The following is a 26,950-nucleotide window of genomic DNA, read 5'->3' on the forward strand; positions in this document are numbered from 1 at the left end:
ATAACTGCAAATGAACTAAATATCATTCAAAGCACTATCGTATCAGATACACAAATCTGTGGTTATCGGTTCATAAACAAAACTGGGAGTAAATCATTTTGTTGCGCATCGTAACTGAAATGTTCTTCCTCCTGGCTTATTTCACTGAGGCAATGTTTTGTAAATTCCATCTGTGCTAATTTCTAGTATTTGGACATCGCTTCCACCTAACTGGAGTTTGATTGACAGACACAATCAACAAACACATACATGTTTCTATTTTCAGACACTGCGGATATATCAAAGCAAAGCAGGACCCAGATGAAGACAAGATGCATTTTCAGCACGGCCGAGGTAAGATATACTAACCACCTGAGAATGAAGACTCAGCATTGTGTTTATGAAGCCACCTGACTGGATTGATATTGCATCTGGAAAAGCCACATTAACCGCTAGTGGCTCCTGATGAGTTCTCTTTATTCTGCTATCATTTGTTTTTGGGGTGGGGGGGGAGAGAACTAATTCAAGCTGTAACAGTAGACTGAGTAAAGTTGGGTTCATGAATAAATTCATCAGACTTTCAGATTCTGAAACCATGAAGTTCTTTAGAACACTGTACACTGATTTTATTATGAATGTTTAAACGGCTGAATGTTCTCATGACGTCTGAAGAGTGGGAAACAAACTTAAAAAAAAACACAAAAAAAAAAACATAAGACTTATGAAAGACATTAAACGTATACTTCTCAATGATCGACAAGGTATGGTTGACATCTGTCCATTCTCATTGGACCTAAAATATGATCCAATATTTAAATCCAAATGAGGTGTTATATAAAATGAAAAATCCGTCACGGGAAGAGTTTGCTCTAAATCCTGCGCCTAACATTTTTTGGAATGTATCACTCTTATTACAATGTTTATGTTTTTGATAAAATATCTCATTAATGTAATGTTGTTTATATATGGGTCAGAAAGTAATTGTGGTCTTGTTTCTAGATAAAAAAAAACAAACTTTGTTATTTTGTTACTATTGTTACTTGTCACAAATGTGAAGCAGTTCATTCTATAACATAAACAGGAACGGCAATGTGTACCTCATCGAAATGTTTTGTAATACTATTTTTGTGCCAAAATGGTCTGAAAAATGTTTGTTGAAGTCTGAGCTTGTAAAAGGGCTTTTCTAGGGCCCAAAACGTGACTGTGCTCTGTGATCTCCCTGACGCTGTACGTGTAAAGTACTTGTGGATAACATTAAAACCCACGGTCAATGAGCAAGTAGTACTGTAATTTGTCCCTCTTACATACAACTAGGCGATGTAAACATGTTGGTGATGTGGCTCGATGGTCACATAAAGTAGCTAAAATATTCCAAATAAGTATTTGGCTCTAAACAACACTGGGGGTAATTCACGTACATATTATTCTCGTATTTTCCTTACTATGCTGTGTACAGAAATATATATATATATATAAATATATATACTTAACAGTTTGTCAAATATAGATAAACTTATAAATACATAAACATAGTTATATTTCAAGGGGGTGTTAGCATGTACTCAGGGTAGCTCTTAGTTTTTTGTGGTTCCACATAGATCTTCAGGGGGCATCTGGAAAAACATATAACCCAATTTAAAAGCAACATCCAGGACTGTATCCTTTCGATGTTCCTTCGTAACTTTTTGAGAGTTGTGTTAGTGTGTATTTTACAGAAGTGGTATGGATTCATTGTTGAGAACACACATGAAATGCTTGAAACAAAAGACGTTTCTCATTACTTCTACATGTAACACAATGGTGACCATTTAACAATAGTCCATTTTGTGTAATAACAAAATGCTGTCATTCTCAGTGATGGAATATATGTGAGATTGGATACAGGAGAAACATAAGTCTGTCATAGTTATATTGCTAATATATATGAAATTGTGCAGAATAGAACAAAAGGTTCAAGGCATACTTAGTACATTTTAAAGTTTGAAAGATATTATTTTAACGGAAATGTACATTACTGGCACATAGTGCCTTTAAGAGATTTGGTAAATTATTGCACACTTTGCCATCAACCATTGGCAGGTAGGTTCTCCAACATTAGCTATTGTTGTTCATTGCACCAAAGGGCATTTCTAGCATATTTTTATGTGCATTATTCTAATATACAACAAGGTCTATGTCCACAAACGTTATTTATCATATAACTCAGTTACAAAGTTATTGGGATTAGAAAAACCCCCAATATAAAACAGCTACAATAGCAATAAAAACAACTGATATATTTAATGACACAGTCAATGTAGTCTGAATGTGTTGATTTTTTACTTCTGTTATTGTAGTTCAAATAATGATGTCAATGATGTTATTAAAGAAATGTGTTACCAAAGTTTTGTAGAAAGGCAGGAAGATCTTAGTTGCTTTTGTTGCATCAGCTTGACATTGTGCAAACCTGCTCCACATTAGCAAATACTCCCCTGTAAATCTGTTCTTATCCTTATGACTTGACTCTTTCATTTACTTTCCTAGTTCATGTTTCTACCCCAACCAGTATAGCCTTACCAGAGCTTACAGAAGCCTCACTGGATCAAAAGCCTCTGGGAGATTAAAATAAGCAACACCTTCAGAACTACATTTACCCAATGCTATTATGCAACATGGCGTACATTTTTGGCTAAGGGTACGGATTTGGAAATATAGACGTTAGTTCAACCGTTCAAATTTGCAAATACACTTCTTTGGGTGTTAGAATTGAATAAAACTATTGAAACGTTTGCAAAACTGTATTGTAGATAATCCCTGTGTTAACAGAGCACCAGCCAAAACGGTTTGTCTGTCAAGACCCAATCATCCACGTCATTCAATGAGCTGCAGTCAGACATGCTATATCTTTCACTCTTTCCCATGAATGCAATAGCAATAATAGACCCCGAGTGTTCACAGTGATATGTGAAAAGGACGATCCTATTTACGGTGGTGTAAATTGGATCTGATTATATAGCCTTTACCCGGTGTATTGGCTCCTATCAGTATATCGTACGGCTGAATAACCCTCAGGCTGGATAAAATGAGGGTTGAAGGTATTGAGAGCACCATTCAGACACCTGTGATGGGACATTGTCCGAAAGAAGTGAATGGGGCAGGTGGTGATAAGTAATGATACTGATCTGAGCATTGAACTTATCACTGGGGCAGCATTTCATTATCCTCATATATTTGTTCTGCATCTAGTCTGTGTGCATTTCAGATATTTCTTGCGTTAAGTTTATTTATTGCAAACGCATGTTTGTGCCATCTTCCCATGTGCCTGCTCTACACATGGAATTGTCTCAGTGTGTGTGTCCAGAAGATGATTCGTTTTTAAATATAGCGGATTATTATAATAGCGGATTATTATAGCATGGAATTATTGTTAACACCCCTGTGTTTGTGTTGCTAGTGAAGCTGCCGGGCAGTAGAACCTACATCCACCCTCACACTTATGAAGATCCCAACCAGGCTGTGCGAGACTTTGCTAAAGAGATTGACGCCTCATCTATACGGATCGAGCGGGTCATCGGTGCAGGTACGTGGATCTTGGCTCACCTCTAGGGGCTGTGATAAAGTGCTAACATAAACCTCTTTTTTGGAGAATGGAGACTACAGAGGACAAACAATGGTTATCTAAATGTATTTGTGGAATGTGTTTATAATCCAAGAGTGAATCATGAATATACAAATGTTAAATCTCCTATTATTGTCATCTATCTATCGGTCTGCTTGTCTGTCTTGGTAAGCACCCAATGCATCACTAATAGATGCTCCAGCTTTAGCATTGTGGCTTTTGATCTAAAAAAAAAAAAACTTCTTTCACATTACAGACCCACTTGTTCTGAGCTATTCTCCTCTACATTATCAGTGGGCTTTTGATCTGCAACATCCCCAATCACATTAGTTCCTTGTTCCTATAGAAGGACCTTAAGTACCTTTATTGAGAGAGCAGCCCTGATTACTGCTGCTGTGTCCATTACCCATTCACTGCTGAGACGTTACCTCTCATTGAAGAGGGAAAAGAAGAAGTCCCAGCTCCGTGACTTTGATACTAAAAGCTCCTTAATAACATTTTAATGGTTTGGCATCGAAAAATCTACCCAGAAACAGCTAAGAGCAGGAAAGCTGGCCTCTCGAACGCAATGTGCTCCGGAATACAGTGTCCCGCGCACAGCATTTTAATGGAACGAAAGCTCGCTTATGAAAGAGAATAAACAGTGTGTATCCAGAGCATTCAGTGGCTATTTCTGAGATTTAGAAAAATCTAGTCTTATATTATATGAATCTGGAAAGTATTTAACAAATTCTATAATATATGTCACTAGGTAAAGTGTGCTCTGTCGGTAAAAGGCCAATCCTAATTTGAAGCGTTCTCTGTGTCTTCTGAGCGGCCGCAGACCAACCAGTGCAATGCTGCCGACATGTTTTTCTTTATCTAGTAATAAATGTCGTTAAGATGCGTGTTAATACCGGCAAACTCCCTTTAGTCCTCCCGTCCTGAGTGCAAGAACAGGATTCTTTGACAAGGTACTATGTGCTATGGCTACAAATGTATTATATGCATCACTATCAGGCCATGATATTTATATGGGAAATGTAATTGGACAATAAAAAGATATTTTTAACTTAAATAGACTGCAGTTTTGTAAAAGGGGTCGATGTCACGTGAGATTTTGTGTCAATCTCATGTGTTCTACTCTTTGCATTACATCCAGGAACCATGATAGGACTGATCTTTTCCAACATGACTTCTTGCCTATTGGTGACTCAAAAATATGTAGAACCAAGGGTCCTGTGACGATATCTATATGCTCCTAAAATATAAAACGATACAACTTCTGCTCTCAACGGTCATCATCGCAGAATTATTGTAAAAAAAGTCACGGCTACGCTTTGAGAATGGAGATGCATTTGGCCCTTTTCGTGTTTCTATAAAATTATGCATGGGTGAAATTTCTTTCAAATCTATAAGTTAATTTTATCATTAGTGTGGTAGGGAGCACGATAATTTCCACCGGCAGATTAATCCCCGGTGTGTACTTCCCAATGCATTTCAATAATTTACGACCATATCTCTCTTTATCCGTAGCATGGCTGCCTCTAGAGGGTAATTAAACTTCAACGTGGCACTTTAGGCCACTTTTTCATTTATTGTTTGAAAAAATATAATAGCAATACTTGACAAGGACACGGATCAGTCATAATATTTAATGATCTCCTGTGTAAACCTATTGGTGGCGAAAGATCACTTTGCGATGTGGATGTTTTCTCTTAAACAGGCGAATTTGGAGAGGTTTGCAGCGGGCGTCTCAAGTTACCCAGCAAGAGGGAGATTTATGTGGCCATAAAGAGTCTGAAGGCTGGATATTCAGAAAAGCAGAGAAGGGACTTTTTGGGAGAAGCCAGCATCATGGGCCAGTTTGACCATCCAAACATTATCCGACTGGAAGGAGTCGTCACCAAATGTAAGGAAGCGTGTTTATTCCTCTCACCTTGAAATCCATGGAGTAAGCGTTCACTGAGAACTGCTGCTCACCACCTTAACCCGGAAGACATGCTAGTTGAGTGTTGAGTGTTGCATATCCACAAGGTTTACCCACAAAGTATTGTGTTTTGGTGTAGGTGAGTGTAGGGGTGATTCTGTATTTTTTAAAATAAAAATCAGATCAAGTTAATTCATTTAGCCTGGTAACTAAGGTCAGCATATATATATATATATGTATATTTAACAGAAAACAAGTGTTTGCTTCTATGTGTATTGTTTGAAGGTGAAAAAACAAGTGGGAGTTATAGGGTAGGAAGAGGTCTCGGTCGGTGGTATTCTAAAGATATGGCCAAGACTATCCTCATATTAACGTCTTTGGTACAAGGGATTGTGGATGCTCTTTAAAATTAAAAGTTAAATTATAATTTGATTTTTGGGACAGGAAATTGTCAAACATTTCTAGTTGGTCACATGAAATTGCATATTTTATTATATGACCCATGTTCTTCACTTTCCCTTCCACTGCTAGCGAGCGATGTCCACCAAATGCCAGCTTTGCTAAGAGACACATCTCTCACCTTTTCCGTACCACTTAGGAATGGTGCCAGAGACTAACAACATGTATTAAAAAAAATCAATATTCAATTGACACTGAGGTTACAAAAAAGTAAGCGTAAGAGTAAAAAAAATAAAAGAGTATGGATTTAACAAGTTCACTCCTCTATGTTATAAAAGGCAAGATTAAAAACCTCCTTCAGACAGTCATAAGATGTTTGTGATTTGTGGTTGACTACATGGAACACTGCAGTCAGTCTTTACCCCGAGTAATCTGAGGTTAGATGAAGACATTTTGGGAAATATACTCATCTATAGTCATTGATATAGTCATTGTCTGTATTTTACTACCAGCTACAAAGTTGTTTGCTTATTTTGTATTCTGACCACCTAGGAGAACTTGGATGCAAATACAACTCTGCTTGCACCTGCATCTTTTTAACGTATACCTGGCAGGTGCTGGTTATATATCCTGATTATTTAATAGGTATCAAAATTAGCAGACTAGAGCGTAAATGGCTGTTATCAGGTGTCGGATTCTATGTTAACCCCTGAATCGGTATGCATTACCACTCCGCCTGGCTGAATAGGATTGGGTTCCATCACCGTGACTATAGTAAAAGTTACGTTTATGGCATGCTTATGGGTTTGCTCCAGGGTTCAGCTAAGGTCAGGCGATCTTTAACCGGGAAGGCTTATTGAAAACGCACATGGCAGGGATCCATTAAATCACTGCTGCAAGATCTCTTGTAAGTATCAGTTTGTAGGAGAGGTGGTCTGGTCTCCAAGCTGTATCTGGCATCAGATTACCGTCGCTCTCCCTTCCATTGTCATGCAGCAAGACGTAAGAAATTCTGCTGTTCGGCAAAGAGAATCATTTATCACAGCTGACAGCTTTTTTTATCTAGCAGCTAAACCCTAGACTAATCTGGCATTATAAACAGAGAAATAACACAGAGCCATCCACCTGCTGCCTCCCAAATCACAATAAAGGCGCACACAGGAGATGGAGAAGATATGTTTTTGTTCAAGAAAACAGACGCCTTGATATTGTTAGTGTAAAGAGCAACATTTGTAAAGGTGCCATGTGTGAGAATGAAGGATTGATGCCAGTGGGATATCCTGTTTCATGTGATTACCGTCTACTGGAACCAGTCGAAAAAGCCATTTACCCCTGAGAACAAGAGACAGGAGCGTGCTTCAACTGCCATTAGTAGATTTTGGCTTCTTGAGGGGCTGCTCCTGGCTTTATCAAGGTCTGACCTCAACCAGCCATAGATTATTCAATCTAAAACCTCCGTGGAGTATTTGCATATTTGTTACTAAAAGAACTCCCTGACATTATAACCCCAACATTCATTATCTTGAACTGACACACTGTCATCAATGGATTATGTTACTTATTTACTCCTTGAAATCTAAAACATTCTATCTATCTATATATATATATCTATATATATGTATATACCAGCTTACCAAATTTCACTAAATTGTGAAAATCAGTATTTACACAGACTTACTAAGGTTTTTTTTGTTTGTATTCTTTAAAATATCTGATTTTTGCATTAAAGCCGTTTACAAAGTTAGTAGACAAGCACTTATTTTTTTTAATATCCCAAATGCTATTAGCCACAGCTGAGTTTTGATTTAAATATTGTATTGTATTGTAACGTGTCAGCCACTTCTTATTAAAAAAGGATTTTAAAATGTATGCGCAGTATTGTATGAAGCTGCCAAGCTTTCCTGTAAGTGTAAAATGTGTTAAGAGTAACACTATGAATGAAATTAGCTGAAAACAGAAATTTAAATGGTAACTTGGTCACTGCGGCTCACGCCAAAGACTTATTACAATAATGTCAGTATTAAAATATACATTGCAAATGCTTTAATATTTAACTTTGAGGACAACTAGGCGGCCAACTATTTGATTTGTATCCACCTAAAGAGCACATTATATTGTATCCATATTCGCTAAAGAACAAAGAAGCTCCACAATAATAATTGAAAAATGAGAGGAAAAAAAAATCGAACTTTGAAAAAGCACAGCAAGAAATACTTAAATATAAAAATGAGGCTGTTGAGGTCTGTAGGGTTCTTACCGGCTCCGAGCAGTAGGATGAGAGGTTAGTTAATTGGTTATGCAAATGAACCAATATCATGCTTGGCTAATGCATCGACTAATGACGGTGTCTAGCTCTCTATCCATTTGACATTTAGAAGGGGGGATCTATAGTCTTGAATGCCCTAGTCTAATGTAGGTAATTAGAACTTTATCTTGATAGGAATCATTAAAAGAAACATCTGATTGCTATCTGTTGTTGCACTAAATCCGTAAGTGTCGCTCATGCAGTGAACATAACCATTAGCTGTCCGTCCATCTGTCCTGGGCACTACAGGGAAAATGGGCGATCAATTAGCAGGTACCTCTAATTTCCCGTTCTAGCCTAATAACACATCCCACTAGCTGAGCAATATTGGATTGGCGATTACTCTTTAAATGACTCTCATCCAGGCAAATGAGCAGACAACCGAATGAACCAAAAGAAGTCATTAAAGCTAATTAGATGATCATCCTTAGTTTGATATACAGTATATATAAGGCTCGGTATAGACGATCCTCTAATTCTAGTTATGGGATATCATTTCTCAAGACAAAATACAGTGTAGGAATTAGGAAACCATCTAACTGCACCTTAAAGGCATCGCAGCATTATCTACGTGCCCAGGACTTATTTATGTCCAAGTAAGAACTAGTCTATATGATTATGTACACCGGGGAAGTCAGTCCATACTGACACAACTCAATTGGTGTTAATCTCTGATCCCTCAACAAAATGATGCTGAAATGCGCTCGGTATAATATCCGGTTTAAGGTGATATTATTCATACCGTGGAAAGCCAGGTTACAATGCAGTAACTCACGCTAACGCTTCTTTTCATTACAGGCAAACCAGTCATGATAATAACAGAATTCATGGAAAATGGATCATTGGACTCGTTTCTAAAGGTAATGAACCCGCTCACCACTGTTGATATATTACATTCTTGGATGTAAACACAAAGTTTTTTGGGAGTTCATAGATGCATTGTGTGGCTCTCCAACTCAAAAGCTTTTTTTATTGCAGGTTTGGGTTTAGCGGGGTCGCATTTGCTCCCCCCAGGTCACTCGAAATACTTCATGCAGGCCCAGTCTGATTTCTTTAATCAATCGTGGCTGCGTGTGCATAGCGGTAGAGCAGAGGGCCAAGTTGGTTATGGGGGAGCGCTGATCAGGGGACCAAGGCAAAGGTGGCAAGCTATTGGTTGGCAGGGTGCCAAGCGCATGGTGGGGCACTTGGCTGTGTATTTGGTTTTATTAATATAGGCTGGCTGAGAATCATGGGGGTTTTATTTCTACCACGGCTGAAACTCGTTTGGCTGTTGTCGATATGTATCTGTTGCACACACTATTCTTGAGTGCATGGTGAGTAAATCATTCTCCGCAATCAATCCTCTACAAGGCACAAAAAAAATCTAGTTTCACACACCAGTACTTTTCCAGCACCTAGAATTGATTTGAAGTTAAAATGCCTAAGGATGCCTTTCAGGTCATGAAAAAAAAAATGGTAAAGTATTAGAAAAAAATCAGCGAAGCAACACTTTGAAGAAGATATAATCAAACAAGGTATGAAAACACTTCTGCGCTGAGTCCAAGTCCACACATGGGGGCTTAGTGAATGATATTGGAATAACAGATCAGAAAATTATAACCCGCTAAAGATTTATAAAATGTCAAAACTTCTGAGCAGGGTATTGTTCGGTTTGGATCTGCTTCTTTAAATCTGCCATATCTTTCGGGTGATTGTATATTGTGTTTGTGCAAATTACAGTGCTCTACGTGCTGGACCTTACAGATGATAATAGTTATAATTTTAAACATCCTTAAATACAAGAAAATAAATTACGTGTATACTTTCATATTCATATCACAATCAGTGTTGCCTAAAACATTTTTTTTGCCATTTCTCTTGAACCTTCTTCTTCTATTATTAATATGATATATATGTATATATATATATATATATATATATATATATATATATATATGTTTTTTTTTTACAATGACTGTACTTACTGAATAGTCCCTTTGCAGTTACATATGATCAAATTACGTGTCTTTCTTTGCTCAGGTCCAGCTCCCGATGTATCATTACTGGTGTACTAAAAACCATCCCAATGGAATCTATTCACTAACAAAGACGTTTGCAGGAAACTTGTACATATTACTATGCAGTGTATGCACTACCGCTATGCATTATCAAGGGAAAAACTCCAGTGGTGTTATACTATAAGAAAGTCTGAGTTGGCCCCGTATGATGCATAAGTAATTTTTTTTTATTTCTTCACTTAATTAGCTATCCTTAAAACAGAGCTGGCTCGGCATTTTGAGCAAGAAAAGCTTACTAAAATCTGCCCTTCATAATGCACATCGAGAGAATGTTCAACTCTCCCGCAAAATCACTGTTTAGTGTACTGACCTCAAAATTTTATATTGAAGAATTGCATAAACTGCATCCTGTAGATTGTTGATATATTCATATCTGTAAATGAATGACTTTATTCTTTAACACTTGGACTTAGCCCAGTGAAAGCCCATTGGGGTAGCTCATAAAAACTCTCAGACGCTGAGAGTTAGAGTACTCAGTGAACTAAGCTATGGCCATGCCTCATCTTGCGCAACAGCCAAAGACGTCAAGCAATCTTGCTTGGTTTCACTATGTAAAAGTTAGTTTTTAGCCCAAGAAGAGCTGCTCTTTTGAACACAATAGACAGTATATATACTTTATGTTAACATTTTCATTTTAGGTATTCTCAGCCCTCATATACAGTGAGCCAATCAGCCATATTGTCAATTTGGATGACCCTCCAACTAAGTTATATGTCAGCAAGATATATACTTGGAGTGCTGTTGAACGCTCACTGTTCCGAGAAATCAAACTATACTCTCTTTGACAATAGAAATGATGGAGTGTATTTAACACGAATGACGTGATGTAGCAGCACAGGGAAGTGTTACAAGATGTGCTATATGTTTTTTTCTCTATTGGCAGGTTGAACATCACTTGGAAAGAGACATCTCTATGTAATACACATATAGATCATAATGTGAAATCAATCCATCCACTGAACTTTAATATAATATATTGTTTGTAATAGAGAAACCCATACTGCATCACAATGATTAGTGCTCCTGAAACCAACGTCACCCCCTGGTTCTTTTGCTCCTTTTATTGCATTGGCTTCATTGTTTTGAAGGAGTAATGGTCCTACTAGTGCCTCATAGCTTTAAAGGTCCAAGAGACAACCTGGATTTTGGGAAAGTTGGAGTTTCAGTTCATATGTAGCAAGAGGACACTGAGTTTGAAATTATTTTACCATTGTAAAAGGCAGGTTTCTTAAATTAAAGAACAGAGCTCATTCCTTATATATATATATATATATATATATATATATATATATATATATATATACCCTTGAAGTTAAGCCCTCTTCCTTAATTACCTACATCAGAGATGCTAAACTGCATGAAGGACATAGAACTATGAGCCACAATCTCCATCATTCTTCATCAGCTGAATCAGCACACGCAGGTTTCTTTTATATGATTATGGTAGCAAGGTATGCCTAAAATTAGAGTTTAATTAGCCATGTCTAACTTTGCAGATATGCTTCATACTGAAATTCATTTACATTCTAAATTATATTTGACCTTTTTACATTTTTAAGTCCTGTCCTTTGAGGATCGATCATAACAATTGCGTAAAATTAGCTTTTTACAGAAAAAAAAAAGTTTCTGTATTTTCACCCAACAGCAAAGAAAAATTGCAAAATGTTAGCAGTCTCTGTTTTAACCCCTTCACATTATTGCATATTATTGACACCGTTAGTACAGAGTAAAAAGAATGGTAATGCTGATTTCATCCAGGGAGTAATAAGAATGCATTAAATGTTTACAGGAAAATGCTTTATTAGGATTAGGATTCGATTAATGAAAGGAAATCATTTTTTTCAAGAGCAGAATACTTACGAGCAGCTATGTTGCTAAGAAGCAGAAATTGTATGAATAATTTTAGAATTATGCCTTTTGTATTTCTTTAATTAAAAATGAAAGTTTTTATTTTTGAAAATCCGAATAATTTAGGCTCATTTATTGGAAATTAGGAATTTCAATTGTAAAAGTAGGTTTTGTTCCCAGGTTAAAGTGCAGGTTACAACCGGTTAAGATGTTCATTGTTAGTGCCAAGAAAAATGACTATAGCCAACGAATGACCGAAAACAGAGACCGCCTGAGACCCTCAAAGATTCGGCCCACACGGCTTGCTCTCCTTCTCCATGATGTTTGGGCATATAAAAGATGCGTGCCTGTCTACATACAATATAAAAAGAAAGCGAAACATTCATAGACAAAGGTGGCGATTATTGGTTTACTTGGGAGTTTTTACACGGTGTGGAAAATATTTTTTCGGCATGACCTTTCTTTGTGTCAATGTAGCGTTACATGCCTCACTTTTGTTTCCTTTGTGTGCTTTAGCAGGCTCAGTAAATCCAATGTTTCATCTCTTTCTGCTTTAATTGTGCAGGTTTAATAACATTTGATTTTTTTCCTTGTTATCCTCTTCTGCCGAGGTCTGGAATCCAGGTTAATGCTAAAATCAATTCCTAGTAATTAGTTCACCGCTTGCCCAATGTCCTTCCCTTAGATTTTCCTCAGAATAGAAATTGGGGCTTTGTAAAATCCCCTGTGTTATCTCGAGGGGGTTTTTAGATTTGGAGATATCCAAATAATAGAATTGTTTGCTACAGGTGGTTAATCTAAAAGCAGAATACATTGCACTCATGAAGGTGAATTTACCTTTGCTGTAGAACTGAATCTATTGCACCTATAGTATTTACATTAAGATTTCCCATTGAAGAATTGCTTTAATGGGTCCTCTTCATATTCTGTCCAGTCTGTTGCTTGTGTACCTCAATTTTTATCATTATTATTAGTGTTTCCTATTTGTTCCTTAGGGGTCCCGTAGGGGAATAGTACAAAGTAGTCTAGAGCATAGGTAAAAGAAAATGTGTCTAGCTTTTAATGGAAAACGTTCTGCAGTTTATTCCCACTTTACTGTACATTGTATTGCCCTAGAGAAGGGATTGTGCATTGATGTGGCCAGGGTCATGTTCTGGTGGCCACTAATTTAACTATAATCATGTTCTTGTAGCTCCACATGAACACACACACACACACACACACACACACACACACACACACACATACAGCTCTGGCCTGTAAAGAGCTGCTTGATATAAATGTTCTCTAATAAGGCACTAATATGTTGTAAAGAGACTGTCATGAAAAATAATATTTTTTGAAGTACTTATGTTTTATAGGAGAAAATGGTGCATGTACCAACCAGCTCAGCAGACTAGTAGGGCCATACACCATTTGTATGGTGAACCCCAAATAGCAACATATATTTCACCTATGTTGTTTTAAATAATTCATGCACAGGAAGTGGCAACAGCTTCCCAGTACCGACTGTGTGCCCTAGCAGCTTAATAGCACCATCTGTGTGCATAAACAGCTTAACAGTGCCATCTTTGTCCCCAAACATCTAAACAGTGCCATCTGTGTCCCCAAACAGATTAACTGTGCCATCTTTGTGCGAAAACAGCTTGTCTCTGCCATCTTTGTCCCCAGCTTCACAGTGTCATCTTTGTCCCCAGACAGCATAACAGTGCCACCTTTAGTCCCAAACAGCTTCCCAGTGTTACCTTTTTTCCAAACAGCTTACCATTGCCATTTTTGTGCCCAAACAGCTTTCCATTGCCAACTTTGTCCCCAACCAGCTTTTCAGTGACAACTATGTCCCCAAAACAGCTTCACAGTGCCATATTTTTGCATAAACAGCTTTCCATTGTCAAGTTTGTCCCCAAATAGCTTCCCAGTGACAACTTTATCCCTACCTTTCTAACTTACCTTGCTGGTGGTTACTGGTTTTGCAGCACTCCTACCTGCCCGAAAAAGAATTGAGCCCATCCACTTAATATTTCTGACACCAGGTTATATGTCAGTATGCAAATGTCCTGTGTCCTCTTTCATTTTCAGAAGCAGTTGTGACTTCAGAATAGGAGGCCCCCTCCGATTCTGCCTCAGGTGCCACGAGCCCTAGTTAAAGCTCTTGCCATTCCTAAATATTGATGTACCCCCAGCCTTCCCATGTTCTGACAAGAGATACTTGGTTGTGCTATACTCCTCTATTTTTTCTTCACCTGTTGCTTTGAATGTATTATATTTGCTAAATGGTCCAGTGATATAGCTGACATGAACTGTACATGCTTATAAAAAGAATGTAGACATGTAGACATGTGGCAATGTGTTATCCACAATAGCCCCCTCACCCCACACCAATGACCAATACACCAGAGACTGGGTTATGAAAAACTGAACCAACCCTGTATAGTGCATAGTTAAATCTTCCCATGTGAGCTATGCACTATGCAGGGCAATCTCAGCTCTTGTTCATAAAGAAAAACACACTTGAAAGTGCCTGCAAAGTCTTCGTTTAATGAAATTTGAGCAATTGCCCCCTGCCTGTATTGCAATTCTACCCATTTCTGGGCATTATTAATGCTGTTTTGTGTATCTGGTCATTGTAAGACATAACCCATGAAGCAGTTAAATCCGTGCTCTTAAACTGCACCGTTCTGTTTTTTTTTTTTTTTATTCCTCAAAAGAAAGCATTGTTTTATTTTTAGAAATAAAAGGAAGTAAAAAAAGCGTGTTTCAAAGCTTTTCTGAAAATTACTTTCAGTTTCAATTTTCTTATAAAACCACAGGAGATGAAATTACTCTGGGAAAATCACTTTGTTGTTTTAGAAAGAAAAATACATTTTTCTATTTTTAACAGCGGAGAGAGCCGAATATGCTGAATGTGATTTAAATTTGACCGGTGGTAGCCGCTACTACTGATTGATAATATCTGTCTAGTCAAAGATTGCCCCCGTGTGCAATGGGGTAGGAAGTAATAGAAATCAACCCTTAGGGGGTATAGAGCTCACCTATACCCCTCTCACCTCCATCCCATTCCGGTGTAAAAAAATATGGGAAATTTTTTAAAAAGGTCCTTTCTTTAATGTATAGTTGTTTGGTGGCGAGTTGTGGCTCGCATTTCAGCTCACATTCCACAGTGGATGGGTTAATAAATTGCTTGCTTTTTTCAGCTCACATTAAGTCGAGGGGATTTAACTGAGTGTTAATTTGCATGAATGCGAGTACGAGTTGGAGTTTTTTTTACAAAGTCCTTTGCATGTTCATTTTAGAGAATATATAAGACTACCCCTCTACCCAGTATACAACAACCAGCCAATCACGGCAAACAATGTACCTTACCGGGGATTGGCTGGTTGTTGTATACAAAGCCTGCTTGGATTGGGTGGGTCAGCTCTCCCTAACATATGCCTGTTCACACACACATGTATAGACATACACTGCCCTCACACAACCCTTCCTTTACACACATATACACGTACACACCAGCTTACAAACACACATATACACATACACTGCCCTTACACACACCTGTCCATACACATACACTGCCCATACACACACACACACACATATATATATATATATATATAGCTACACATACTAACATACGCCTGTCCATACATACACATTTATACACTGCCCTCACCACACACCCCTGCCTTTACACACACACACATATATATATGACATTCTCCCCACGCTCAGCATCAATAGCCGGCGTGTAGTGATTAGGGAGCACGGAAGCCGAGGTCTGAAGTGGCAGACCTCGAGCTCCCTAATGCTGGGCTAGTTAGAGGGAGGTCATGATCTCCCCAACCAGCCCTGCTCATTGGGCGCCCGCTGATCAGGGCTAGTTGGGGAGATCACGATCTTGCACCTACCTCGGCGTGGCCCGGAAGACCGGCCCAGGGGAGGCGGCTTCTCCGCTCACCCCTCCCCTAGAGATACGCTACAGTTTTAGGGGCTTCGTGGGGAAGTGTGATTCTTCAGCTTGGTAAGTTTCAGTACCCGGCGTATAAGACGACCCCCGACTTTTGAGAAGATTTTCACGGGTTAAAAAGTCGTCTTATACGCCTGAAAATACGGTAATTGAATTTATATATATTAAGTTCAATCTATCAAGATCTGTTGGGGCTTAAGCATTTTTATGAGCCACTATCTTTATATGAGGTTATAACAGTCACATCGGTTTCATTGGTATATTAAAATAAATATGGTTATGGCGTTTCCATCCATGGATTCGCCTCCTTGAATCCATCACATATAACCCACTCCATACCAATTTTCCTTAATGGCCCCAGTGTTAAAGAGCTAAACTTAGGTAAAGTCCATTAGTCTTTCCACCGACCTTAGAATTAGCCATTACAATGTATTAGTATTATATACATGTACTGCTATGTAATTTAAATGAGTTTACCATTATTGTGTACATATTTTCTGTAGGAAATAGATGAACTTTACTTGTACTGTTAATGTATATATTCTAACCTTAAGTAGCAGGCCGATTGGCTTTTTCTTGAAGTAAAAATTGACAGAAGTTGTAAGAGAATGACAAGAGTAGATGTTACGTGCAGTAAACGGATTCAATTCTCGTAATGATTTTGTAGAATGGCACTTAGAAAAAAAGGATTGGAGAAAAAAGAGACATCCTATAAATTTGGAAAATTAGGAGCATCTCGAAGATAAGACAATCTTCTTGCATGGAACATCCAGTTAAAACAAAATATCAGTCAAATAATGTGATATATATATATATATATATATATATATGTGTGTGTGTGTGTGTGTGTGTGTGTGTGTGTGTGTGTGTGTATATATATATATATATATATATATATATATGTATGTATCAGTCTATCCAGATATCTGTCTATATAGATACAGATAGACATACAGCAGAAAAAAAGGATAAAACAATAAGTGTTTTGAGTACTAGAACTATAAATGGTTATTGATGATAGAATGCGAGGAGTAAAGAATGACATACTCCATCACATTGTCACAGAAACGCATCAGTGAATAGAAATCTGCAAAATGGCACTTAAATTAAATAAAACATTTCGCTGTATTACTTGCATTTAACTAGAAAAATGATTATAAAATATCTAGCAATTCAAAATATTTATAGCACCATTTTAAAACACATTACAGTGGTTCATTTAAATACATTAAATCCAGGTGGGTAAAGAATAACCTATTGTTGGTTGTTAATGAATGTAGCAAGCTCAATAAGGAAGGGCTATATTGCAGATTAAATCTAGAAGTAATAGGTTTAATTAGAGAATATTAAGAGCTAAAGTGGTTCAGTATGCTTTCAAGTTCATTTTGTGGCAGTAGACTTTTTCTTTAGGTATAATTTAGGTATGATCATTTCTTTCATTATTAGAACCAAGAGCATACCTAAAAATCAGTTTTTTTGGATTCTATCAACAAAACATCCAGCTGGTTAATATAAATGGTACACCCTGTGTAAATAATGAGTGCACATCACTAAATACCAAATGTCACCTCATTTCAAAATAATACATTTACATTTTATTTCTCATGTTAAAAAGCAATGAGTATTTGAATACAGTGTATTACTGCCCAGAAGTACAGGCAAAGAATACCCTACGGTTCCCATGGCTGATGGGTATCCTTGACTTCTGCTCACTGGCTTGCTGAGACTTCCGTGATATGGTCTGAGATGAGGCAGGCATTGTGACAATTTAGTCAGAAATAAATCCAAGGTAGTCAGTCTTTCTCAATCGCAGGAGCTTGCCCTGGTCTTTCTGAGTTTTGAAAAGACTGTATGTTTTAGTATATCCCCTGTCTTGTTCTAGTCTTGCATTAGTCGTTGTTCTCACAGGAGTGCCTTCTGTGGACCTTGGAACATCTGTCCAGCTGCACAGTGCCACTGATACAATTGCCAAGGGGTATCTGTGCACATAAACTACTTGCACGGTAGGCACCACGTGATTGTCTTGTTTCTGGCTCCTTGTCTGCCCTGATTTAGTCTTGTTCCTTCATCCTCACGTCATTAGCCTTGGGTGTTTTATCCTTACCTTGTTTTCTTTTCCTGTTTTTCATGGAATACTTGTGTTCTCCAGTCTCCATTGGTTCTGTATATGACCATAACCTGAAATGTATTCCCTTCTTAGTTGACAAGGATTATATCAGAGGGTACACTGGATTTAGCCACCTCTTGTCTTCAAGTCATATACCTTGCACCTTCTTCTTATGTTACCCTAATGTCCCTCTTGTCTTTGTCATTTTATACAAGGTGAATTGTGGCCCATGAAATTAATAATAGCGCCACATTCTTCTTGTGAACTCCCAAATATGAAAATGATATATACATCACTTATTGTTTTATACTGGGCTTTATATTGTGTGATGTCACACAGTAAACTAAGTACGTAAAAATACCTATATCCTGGAGGGTTAATATTGTATTGGTGTTTATAGATTTGTCTTCTTTACAAATCTTCTTTGCAATCAGTAATTTACTGCAGTAACATTATACAGAAAAGATAAATCCACATAACAGTATGAATGATGTGGGTCAACTTTATTATTATTACTATTTATTATTTATTGTTTTATATAGCACCATCATATTCAGTATTACTGTACAATGGGTAGACAGGACATAACAGGTGAGGAGGGCCCTGTTCAATCGAGCTTACAATCTTAAGAGATCACTTAATTTTTTTGTAACTTTGAAAAAGAATGAAGACTGTCAGAGAAAACTGCAGTTTTCTTGAAGAAGAACAATGTTAAAAAACATAAAGGACAATGATTCGCTGATTATTTTCATACGAGATATTTAATACTGCTAAAAGAAGTAAGCGGTGGCTTCTTTACCTGTACCTTTCAACATCAAATTACTCTGCCAACAATGTTTTCTGGATGAAATATGGCCAGTCGCTCCACCAACGTATCGTATAGCACTTTATATAGTACTACAGGGAAAATCCGTCCCCTAATTAAATCTTTGCAGTGTAGGCATTCAGCAAAGGTGCAGCTAAGATGATTTTAATATGTATATAAAGTTTTATCTGACATCCATTAAATCTTGGAATTGTATAAAGGCCTTAATTATACGTCGCATTAGTGCTGTAAAACATTGTAAGTGGAAAGATTCTATATGAGATCATCCCCAGCTCCTCACATAACTGACTAAATGCCTCGCTATAGAATGCTTCAGATTTTGGTATCTGCTTGGGTGGGGTGGGATTTCATATTGTCCTCCCCTTTAGGCCTTTTGAACTTCCCACACTTGCGCTCTACAAACTACTTTGAATTAAGAACATGTAAATGTATGCATATTTTATTGTATGCACTATTTTTGGAGCTACCAATTTAGATTTTTTGTGAGCCTCCAAGAATACCTTCACATATATTTTATCATACTTAAAAATGTCAGATTCTTTATTACGCCAATATATAAAAAATATTCAGAGTCATAAAAGATTTCAAAAAGAAAGGTTGGAATGCAGCACTCAGCAGTGAAATGGTGCACGAGCCAGGGTACCACCAAGTCCCTCAATAAATCCAAATAAAGAAGCCTAAGGCTTGAGAAAGACCTGTGCGTCGAAACGTTGCCTGTGTGAAAGACCTTATCATTTGAGTGCTGAGCCTCTGCTTCTTTATTTTGGATAAAAGATTTCAAGACCTCCAGAAGGAATTGATGACACCTCTAAGATTTGAGGAAGCTTCTGTAACATATTTTTCTGTGTTGTCCCAAGAAATGGTTCCACTACTGGTTATCTTCATTAGATGTCTTCTCTTGGATCAATAGATCCATTTTCCTATCCAACATTGTTGGATATATTTGGCCATCCTGGGATCTGGAGGCAAAGTATGTGCAAGCTGGCTTTGCATGAAGGACAAACTGTTTATTGTCTTTAACAGAATAATACTATATATCACACGCATAAAATAAGTATGCAAATTGCACTTGCTTGACAAACATATAATTTAGTCTTCAAGAGACAGATTTACTTGTTGAGAATTTTACACACTGTATTATCACCAGAAACCCAATAATTATTGTGATTTTTGTTTCTCTTACTTGTAAACAAAACTTATATAGTGCAGGGTATCTGCTGGGAAGGAGCACTGAATACACAGGACATGTGCCAGCAAACACTTTGATATAAAATACTTACCTTAATGGGTTTACAGCTGATCTTAGGTGGCTAATTATGACTGTTAGACACAAAACGTGTACAAAAGTCAACAACAGTATATTTTATGAAACCTGTAATTCTCCGTGAAATGGAAACCCTGGATCCATGGTAAAAGCAGCTTACAACTCAATGGTATAAATGCCATTTTATTACAATGCTGTGCCTTTAAATGATACCAGCTACAAAGGAAAGCAATGACACTTGTGAAACTGACTTCTTTTAACCAAGCGCTATTTTTTTCATCTTCTGGGTTTTTTTATTCATTCATCCTTCTGTTACCCTCTTATTATATACTTTCTCCCTCTTTTACTCAAGCTCTGTCTCGATACTTTTTTCTTCTCTATTCTCTCCCCCACTCTTTCTCATTTACTACCGCCTTTCATGGCAGCTGAGCTGTGTTGGTCTATCATCTATCTATCTATCTATCTATCTATCTATCTATCTATCTATCTAATTCTGATGTTTTAGACATGGTGTATACAGGAGAGTCTGACATACCGTCATTAATGTGGTACAGTTGATAGGATTTTTACTCTGCTTTTATCTGTTGTATGTTATTGCCCCTTGTGTATTCTCCCAACTGCTCTCCCTTCTGACCAGGATGATCTCTCTTTATCTTCCAGAAGCACGACGGCCAATTCACGGTTATTCAGTTAGTGGGTATGCTGAGAGGCATAGCATCTGGAATGAAATATTTATCTGATATGAACTACGTCCACAGAGACCTGGCTGCTCGAAACATCTTAGTCAATAACAACTTGGTCTGCAAAGTCTCTGACTTTGGCCTTTCCCGTGTACTTGAAGATGACCCTGAAGCTGCATATACCACTAGGGTATGTTCCAGAAGATCAAAGAATCATACAAACATTTCAGTGGGATGATTTTACATCTGTAATGAGTTTTTTCTTTGAAATACGGTAGTATGATGGTCTAATAAGGCTGGGGAAGTGAAAGCTTCATTGTAGCAATGTATAATTTACATATGCATACATCCTTTGCAACTCTAGAAGATACAACATACGCATTTCCACTTTGATAGGATTTCAAAATGTGGTTGTTGCTTAGTACTCTAGAAAGTGTAAAGGTTTAATATAAATATTATATACTCTTATTTCCGTTTAATATTTGGAATTGTAAATGAATAGTGCCAGAAGCTAGTTTGCAGGAGGTCTAGGGGAGGTTCTGGATTCCTGCCATCACGTGAGATGGTGAGTCCATGGTGAGAAGTGGTGAGACATTTTAACACAACTGAAAACATACTAATAACACTGTGTAGTGAGAACAAAGAACAGGTAGACCAGTGTGTGTTGTGTGTCTGTCTGTGAATAAATATTCATGTGTTTCCTTTGATAACATTGTATCTCAACAATCTCCTTGTGTGTCTCTCTGTGCTGTCACTTCATTATCAACCTATATCTATCTTGTAAAGTGCCTTCTATTAATAACTTCCACAGACTGTCTTGTCACTTTTGTCTTTTGTATTGTCCCCTGTTTGAGTTTCTGTTCATTTTGCCACATTTTGCCACTTTATATATATCGCTTTATCGTCATTATGAAATAATGTGTATACAATATGTATGCCTAGATAGAAGGGGAGAAGAGATTAATAGGCGGCTTGATATATATTAAAGCTGTCAATAAAATAGAATATACAATAATTCTTCTGTGAGGAACAAGAACCACTTGGACAAGATAGATGAGCTGATGGGTCTTATGTGAAATAGTTGTCTACTCCAGATGCAAATGTAGATTATGGCAGTCAAGGTTTACAGAGTATATATAACAAAAGATCCATTTTCATTGTTTATTCTTCTTCAGAGCACTGGTTTTGTTTTGTAGACCTATATAAATGCATATAATAGCGGACTTTGAATTAACATATTTCATGTGTTTAATAACTTTATTTTTCCACATTTAACATCTCTATTTCTTTTGTCACAAGGGGGGAAAGATTCCAATTCGATGGACGGCACCAGAAGCAATAGCATACCGAAAATTCACATCAGCAAGTGATGTGTGGAGCTACGGGATAGTAATGTGGGAAGTGAACTCATATGGAGAAAGACCTTACTGGGAAATGTCAAATCAAGATGTGAGTCATCCGACAACACGCTTTTATGGCCCCACCCCCACCAGATGTATTTTGGTAGAACAAAAAAATTACATATAAAGAGCATTTATAGTGCAAAGCTATGAGTGGAGCAATGAGATGGCACATTCCATTGGTTTCCATGGCCACTGCACCATTTTTACTACTTTGCACGGGGATGCAAAACTTTCAATATCCTTTTGTTTCTTTAGGGAAACATGTCTGTTACCAAATCTCATTCATAATATTGGGAGAAATTATCTGATGCAATAGACCTTACGTTTTGGGTTTATTTGTTTTCTGTTCTAGCTCATTGTTCCTTGTAGGGCATCAGGTTATACTGGCCCCAGCCTACTTAAAAAATAAATAAATCCATAGGTTGAATTGCATTTTTAATGTAATAGCCCAAAACGGCAAACTTGATTTTGGATGATATGTATAAAAAAAAATGTATAGCCACGTCCAGTGTATAATTTCATAATTATTTGATAAACACACCATTCTTCTGCAAGAGCCCCCCTTGCTCGGTTCCATAACAGCGTGTTCACTTTGGCTGCTTTCAATACACTGGAATTGGAGAAAGGCTTCCAGTTTGTCTCTAAGTAGTGTATGCATCTATTTTTTTTTTAATACCCTTAAGCTGCCATTAATTTTAGATTGTATGTATTTGCGCTCCTTTGTCATACACCGGTCACACCTCTGGGGCTCCAAGAATTTGAAGAGTAAGCGGTACAAGAAAGCAATTGCCTTTAATTATATCAGATGTGAACTTGTACCCTTCAGGTACTCGTCTATTAAAAATAATGAAATTGAAGTTTAAGTTGCATAGATTGGACAAAATCTGATTAGGTCACTGATCTGATATCACTCCAATCAGTGAGAGGCTCGACATATAATGTCATTTCACCTACCCGAGCAGACAGAATAAAGCGAAATTCTATATCCAGCTGTCACACTACAACAACGTCACACCTACATTTATTTGTAAAATATGATGAAAAAAGTACATTTATAATATCAATATTAGATTTCAGAGTTCTTTATATGATGCAAACGCGCACCCTTCCTCTTCTTCTACCTCTTCTTCTTCTTTTTAAGTAAAAAGTACCATAGTATTCTGAAGGGCTGTACAACGGGAGAGACGCAGTTAAGTAGTTGGTGGAATTATAGTGGCGTACCCCTAGCGATTTCACCTACAAGAATCTCTGAAGTCGCCCTGCATAATATTTAATTAAAACAGTGTGATAACATGTGAGAATTATCACTGACTTAAGTAAGCTCTGTACAACATCAACTGTGCTGTTCTTGTAATCGGTAACTCTAAAACTCATATGCATAATCTCATTTAGTGAATAAACCCCCATAGGCTATGGGTATCCAACCACACTCAGTTTAGCAGTATGATATAATGGAAAAAAAACCAGATATTTATTTTGCCAAGCGGAAATATACACTTAATTCCATATTTGAATAAGTTTAATAAGATTTTCTGTTTCCATCAAAAAGTAAAACACATTTAAGCTGCTTTAAACGTTACCATAATTAAAATGTAACTGAGATGTACATCTGGCTTCTGCCAATCTTCTTTGTAAATATAATGTGATGTAGCACATGTATGTTTATCAAATAACATGCAAACTATGGCGCATGTGAAGATCTGAATGTATTCTGTCTAACCTTACGGGTGGATGCTTCATTTTAGGTGATAAAAGCCATAGATGAAGGTTATCGTCTCCCCCCTCCCATGGACTGTCCAGTAGTGTTACACCAACTCATGCTGGACTGTTGGCAAAAATGTCGGAGTGACCGACCCAAGTTTGGTCAAATTGTCAACATTCTAGACAAATTCATAAGGACCCCGAGCAGTCTGAGTGAGCTTGCCAATAGCTCTGAGTGGTAAGAAATGAAACGAAATATTCTTTGGGGAGAGGGATGGGTAGGCAAATTTTATTCAAAATAAGAGAACTAAAACTAAAGCGTCGGAGGCTTACAAGTAATATAAGGCCGTTTTACTTAACTGAGGTGTTAGTTAAGGGGAACATCATCTCAGCAGATATGGTAGAGACTAATACAATGAGGGGGTTTAAACATGCATGGGATAGACAAAACGATATCCTGACTCTAAGATGAGACCAAGAACTTATTGAGGTCCAAGACTTTAAATCATTTAAGCAGACTAGATGGACTGAATAGTTCTTAAATGTGCTTTCAATTTCTGTGTTTCTATATATCACGGGAGCATGGAATTTAATCATCACAATTTGCATGATTATTCCTCCCCATGATATTGTACCTCCTTTTGGTGGAACTGATTGATCCTGGGAGTGTTAAAGGACGTGTAGTGAATAATAAATTAGTTTGCGTCTGATAAAGTAATTTGTTATGTTTCTTTTCCAATCAAACCCAACGGTGATCGTCATATCTTACTTTTAAGGAAGCCGTCTCTTGAGTAACTCGTCGTAATGGTTAACAGTCTTAAGCTTGTTTAGGATGATTAGCCTTATAGCTCATCTATGAGTATGTTCAAGTTATGATAATAACCGTATATTCACAGGCAGGACCCTGCCATGTCTGACTCCTTCTCTGTGACGACTATTGAACAGTGGCTGGAAGCTATCAAGATGATCCAGTATAAAGACCACTTCACAATGGCGGGATACGTCACTCTAGACTCTGTCATGTTTCTTAACAACAGGTAGGAGTCCGATTTGTGTTGTCCTCTCACAATATGAAATCTATTTCCATTGACACGTGTTACCGCTACAAGGCTTACACATTCCTCACGTTTGACCTTTGGTGGAACATGATGCGCAGAATCTTTCTAAGCTAATTATTTCATATCTCTCAGAATGTGTTAAAGGGACACTTTTAAAGGTTGTAGGTCTCTCTTAAATCCATTACTTTCCATTCAGAGTCCCCTGATCGCCTGTGTTGATTTCATATAAATATTGTTTTTCTTTGTACACTTTTTTTGTTACCCACTCAGACATTATACGTTTATACATAAACTACATTCACAGAGTCCGTTGATAAAAGCCTCTATGATGCACGTAGTTGAATCCCTCAAAGATACTCTATATTCTGAAAGCGTCCATTTTCTCTAGTCTGCCAGAATACATATTGGATTATGTTGTATTTCAGAAATAGATAACATTTATTGAAGGGACACTGCCGGTGGTGGCGTTGTGCATCTTGGTCCGTGGAGACCTTCACAGACACGATTAGCCATTGTAAAACTGTTTCGCTCCCTCAGCACCATCCTTTCATATGTACTCCCACAGTCACATCCGAATTTGTTTATTCTTGATCCTTACAAAATCTTTCTGTGCATGCTTCCTCAAAGTCACTTCAATAAAATGTGCATACCATGAAATAATTTAGGTAAAATAGTAATATATTCATTTCAATGTTCTTTTTTTATGAGCACAATTCATTCTAGCGGGATGTAAAGTAAATCAGACCCCTTCCTCCGATTAAACGCTGTGGTGATTTTGTCTTTCAGTGAACTCAGCAGAATGGGAATCGCATTAGCTGGACACCAGAAAAAAATCCTGTCAAGCATACAAAACCTTCATGCGCTAGGGACCCAGCTGCAAATCTAAAGTATTCCCGGATTCCTTGATATTCAGAGGGATCTTCTCTGCTCTACCAGAGGCAGTATCTTCACAGACGATAACTGTGCTTCACCTTCCAATGACAAGTGTACTACAGGGAACGACAAGTTTTTTGAAGGGTGATTAAATATGCCAGTAGTCCTAAATTATGGCTAATGGTGCCTTTTGAATAGGTGTTTTGGACTGTGAAGTATCTACGAAAGGTAAAAAAAAAGCAACACGTGAACAAAATGAAGAAATTTAAATCAAACAATCATTAACAATAATACAATAACAGAACAGCGTCGCAAGAGGTGGAATGGTATACTGGTCAATGGAAAAAACGTCATAGATTCCTGAAGAAGGTTGGACCACAGCTACATGAAACACTAGTGATGATGATGATGACGATAGAAGATGCTGGTATTCCGGAACTCAAACAGCCAATGTAATGAACCTGCCGTAGACTTGTGTTAAAGAAAGCCCCCTCAAATATTGTGAGGCCGATGCAGGAATCCTTTGCAGACATTAACTTTCCAGCATAACATCTTCATGTACTATAATTTATTCAAAACAGCTCAACCTCTGATGGCAAATGCATTTGAACGCATTATATGTGTGTATTTAAGAATAAACAATATGTATATTTTGATTTTCATATATGATTTTCATTTCCTATCCGTTGCTATCTCACTTCCAATCGCTCACAATGCATTGTCTACAAACTCAATAAAATCCATGTAGCATTTGTAATGTTCCTCTAGCAGTGTCTTTCAATAAACAGCCTTGTTCCATATGGGGTGGGGTGGGGGGGTTGATCGGTTATTGTATTTGTATGCGTAGAGGCACATTGTGCTCAGTAACGCACTGTTTGCCGTCTAATGTCACATACGGTCTGTTCATTCATTATACTGGAAGTGAAGCTTATTCCTTTTAGCTAAAAGAACCGAGGTATCAAAACAGAGCCTTGAG

General features: G+C 37.4%; 1 protein-coding gene across 1 annotated transcript in view; it reads left to right on the forward strand.

The window, feature by feature from the left end:
• The window catches only part of LOC128482805 (ephrin type-A receptor 3-like), a 93,740-nt gene extending 67,009 nt beyond the window's left edge, over positions 1-26,731 (forward strand). Inside the window, exons 9-17 of the mRNA XM_053458719.1 lie at positions 266-333; positions 3,413-3,538; positions 5,283-5,468; positions 8,989-9,050; positions 20,920-21,129; positions 22,239-22,388; positions 24,088-24,281; positions 24,940-25,080; positions 25,888-26,731. Coding sequence (XP_053314694.1) covers positions 266-333; positions 3,413-3,538; positions 5,283-5,468; positions 8,989-9,050; positions 20,920-21,129; positions 22,239-22,388; positions 24,088-24,281; positions 24,940-25,080; positions 25,888-25,987 — 1,237 coding nt within the window. The 3' untranslated portion in view covers positions 25,988-26,731. The remainder of the gene's footprint in view (positions 1-265; positions 334-3,412; positions 3,539-5,282; positions 5,469-8,988; positions 9,051-20,919; positions 21,130-22,238; positions 22,389-24,087; positions 24,282-24,939; positions 25,081-25,887) is intronic.
• Positions 26,732-26,950: the final 219 nt, after the last annotated feature.

Source organism: Spea bombifrons, chromosome 3, assembly GCF_027358695.1.
Source record: "Spea bombifrons isolate aSpeBom1 chromosome 3, aSpeBom1.2.pri, whole genome shotgun sequence".
In the NCBI taxonomy this organism is placed as follows: domain Eukaryota; kingdom Metazoa; phylum Chordata; class Amphibia; order Anura; family Pelobatidae; genus Spea; species Spea bombifrons.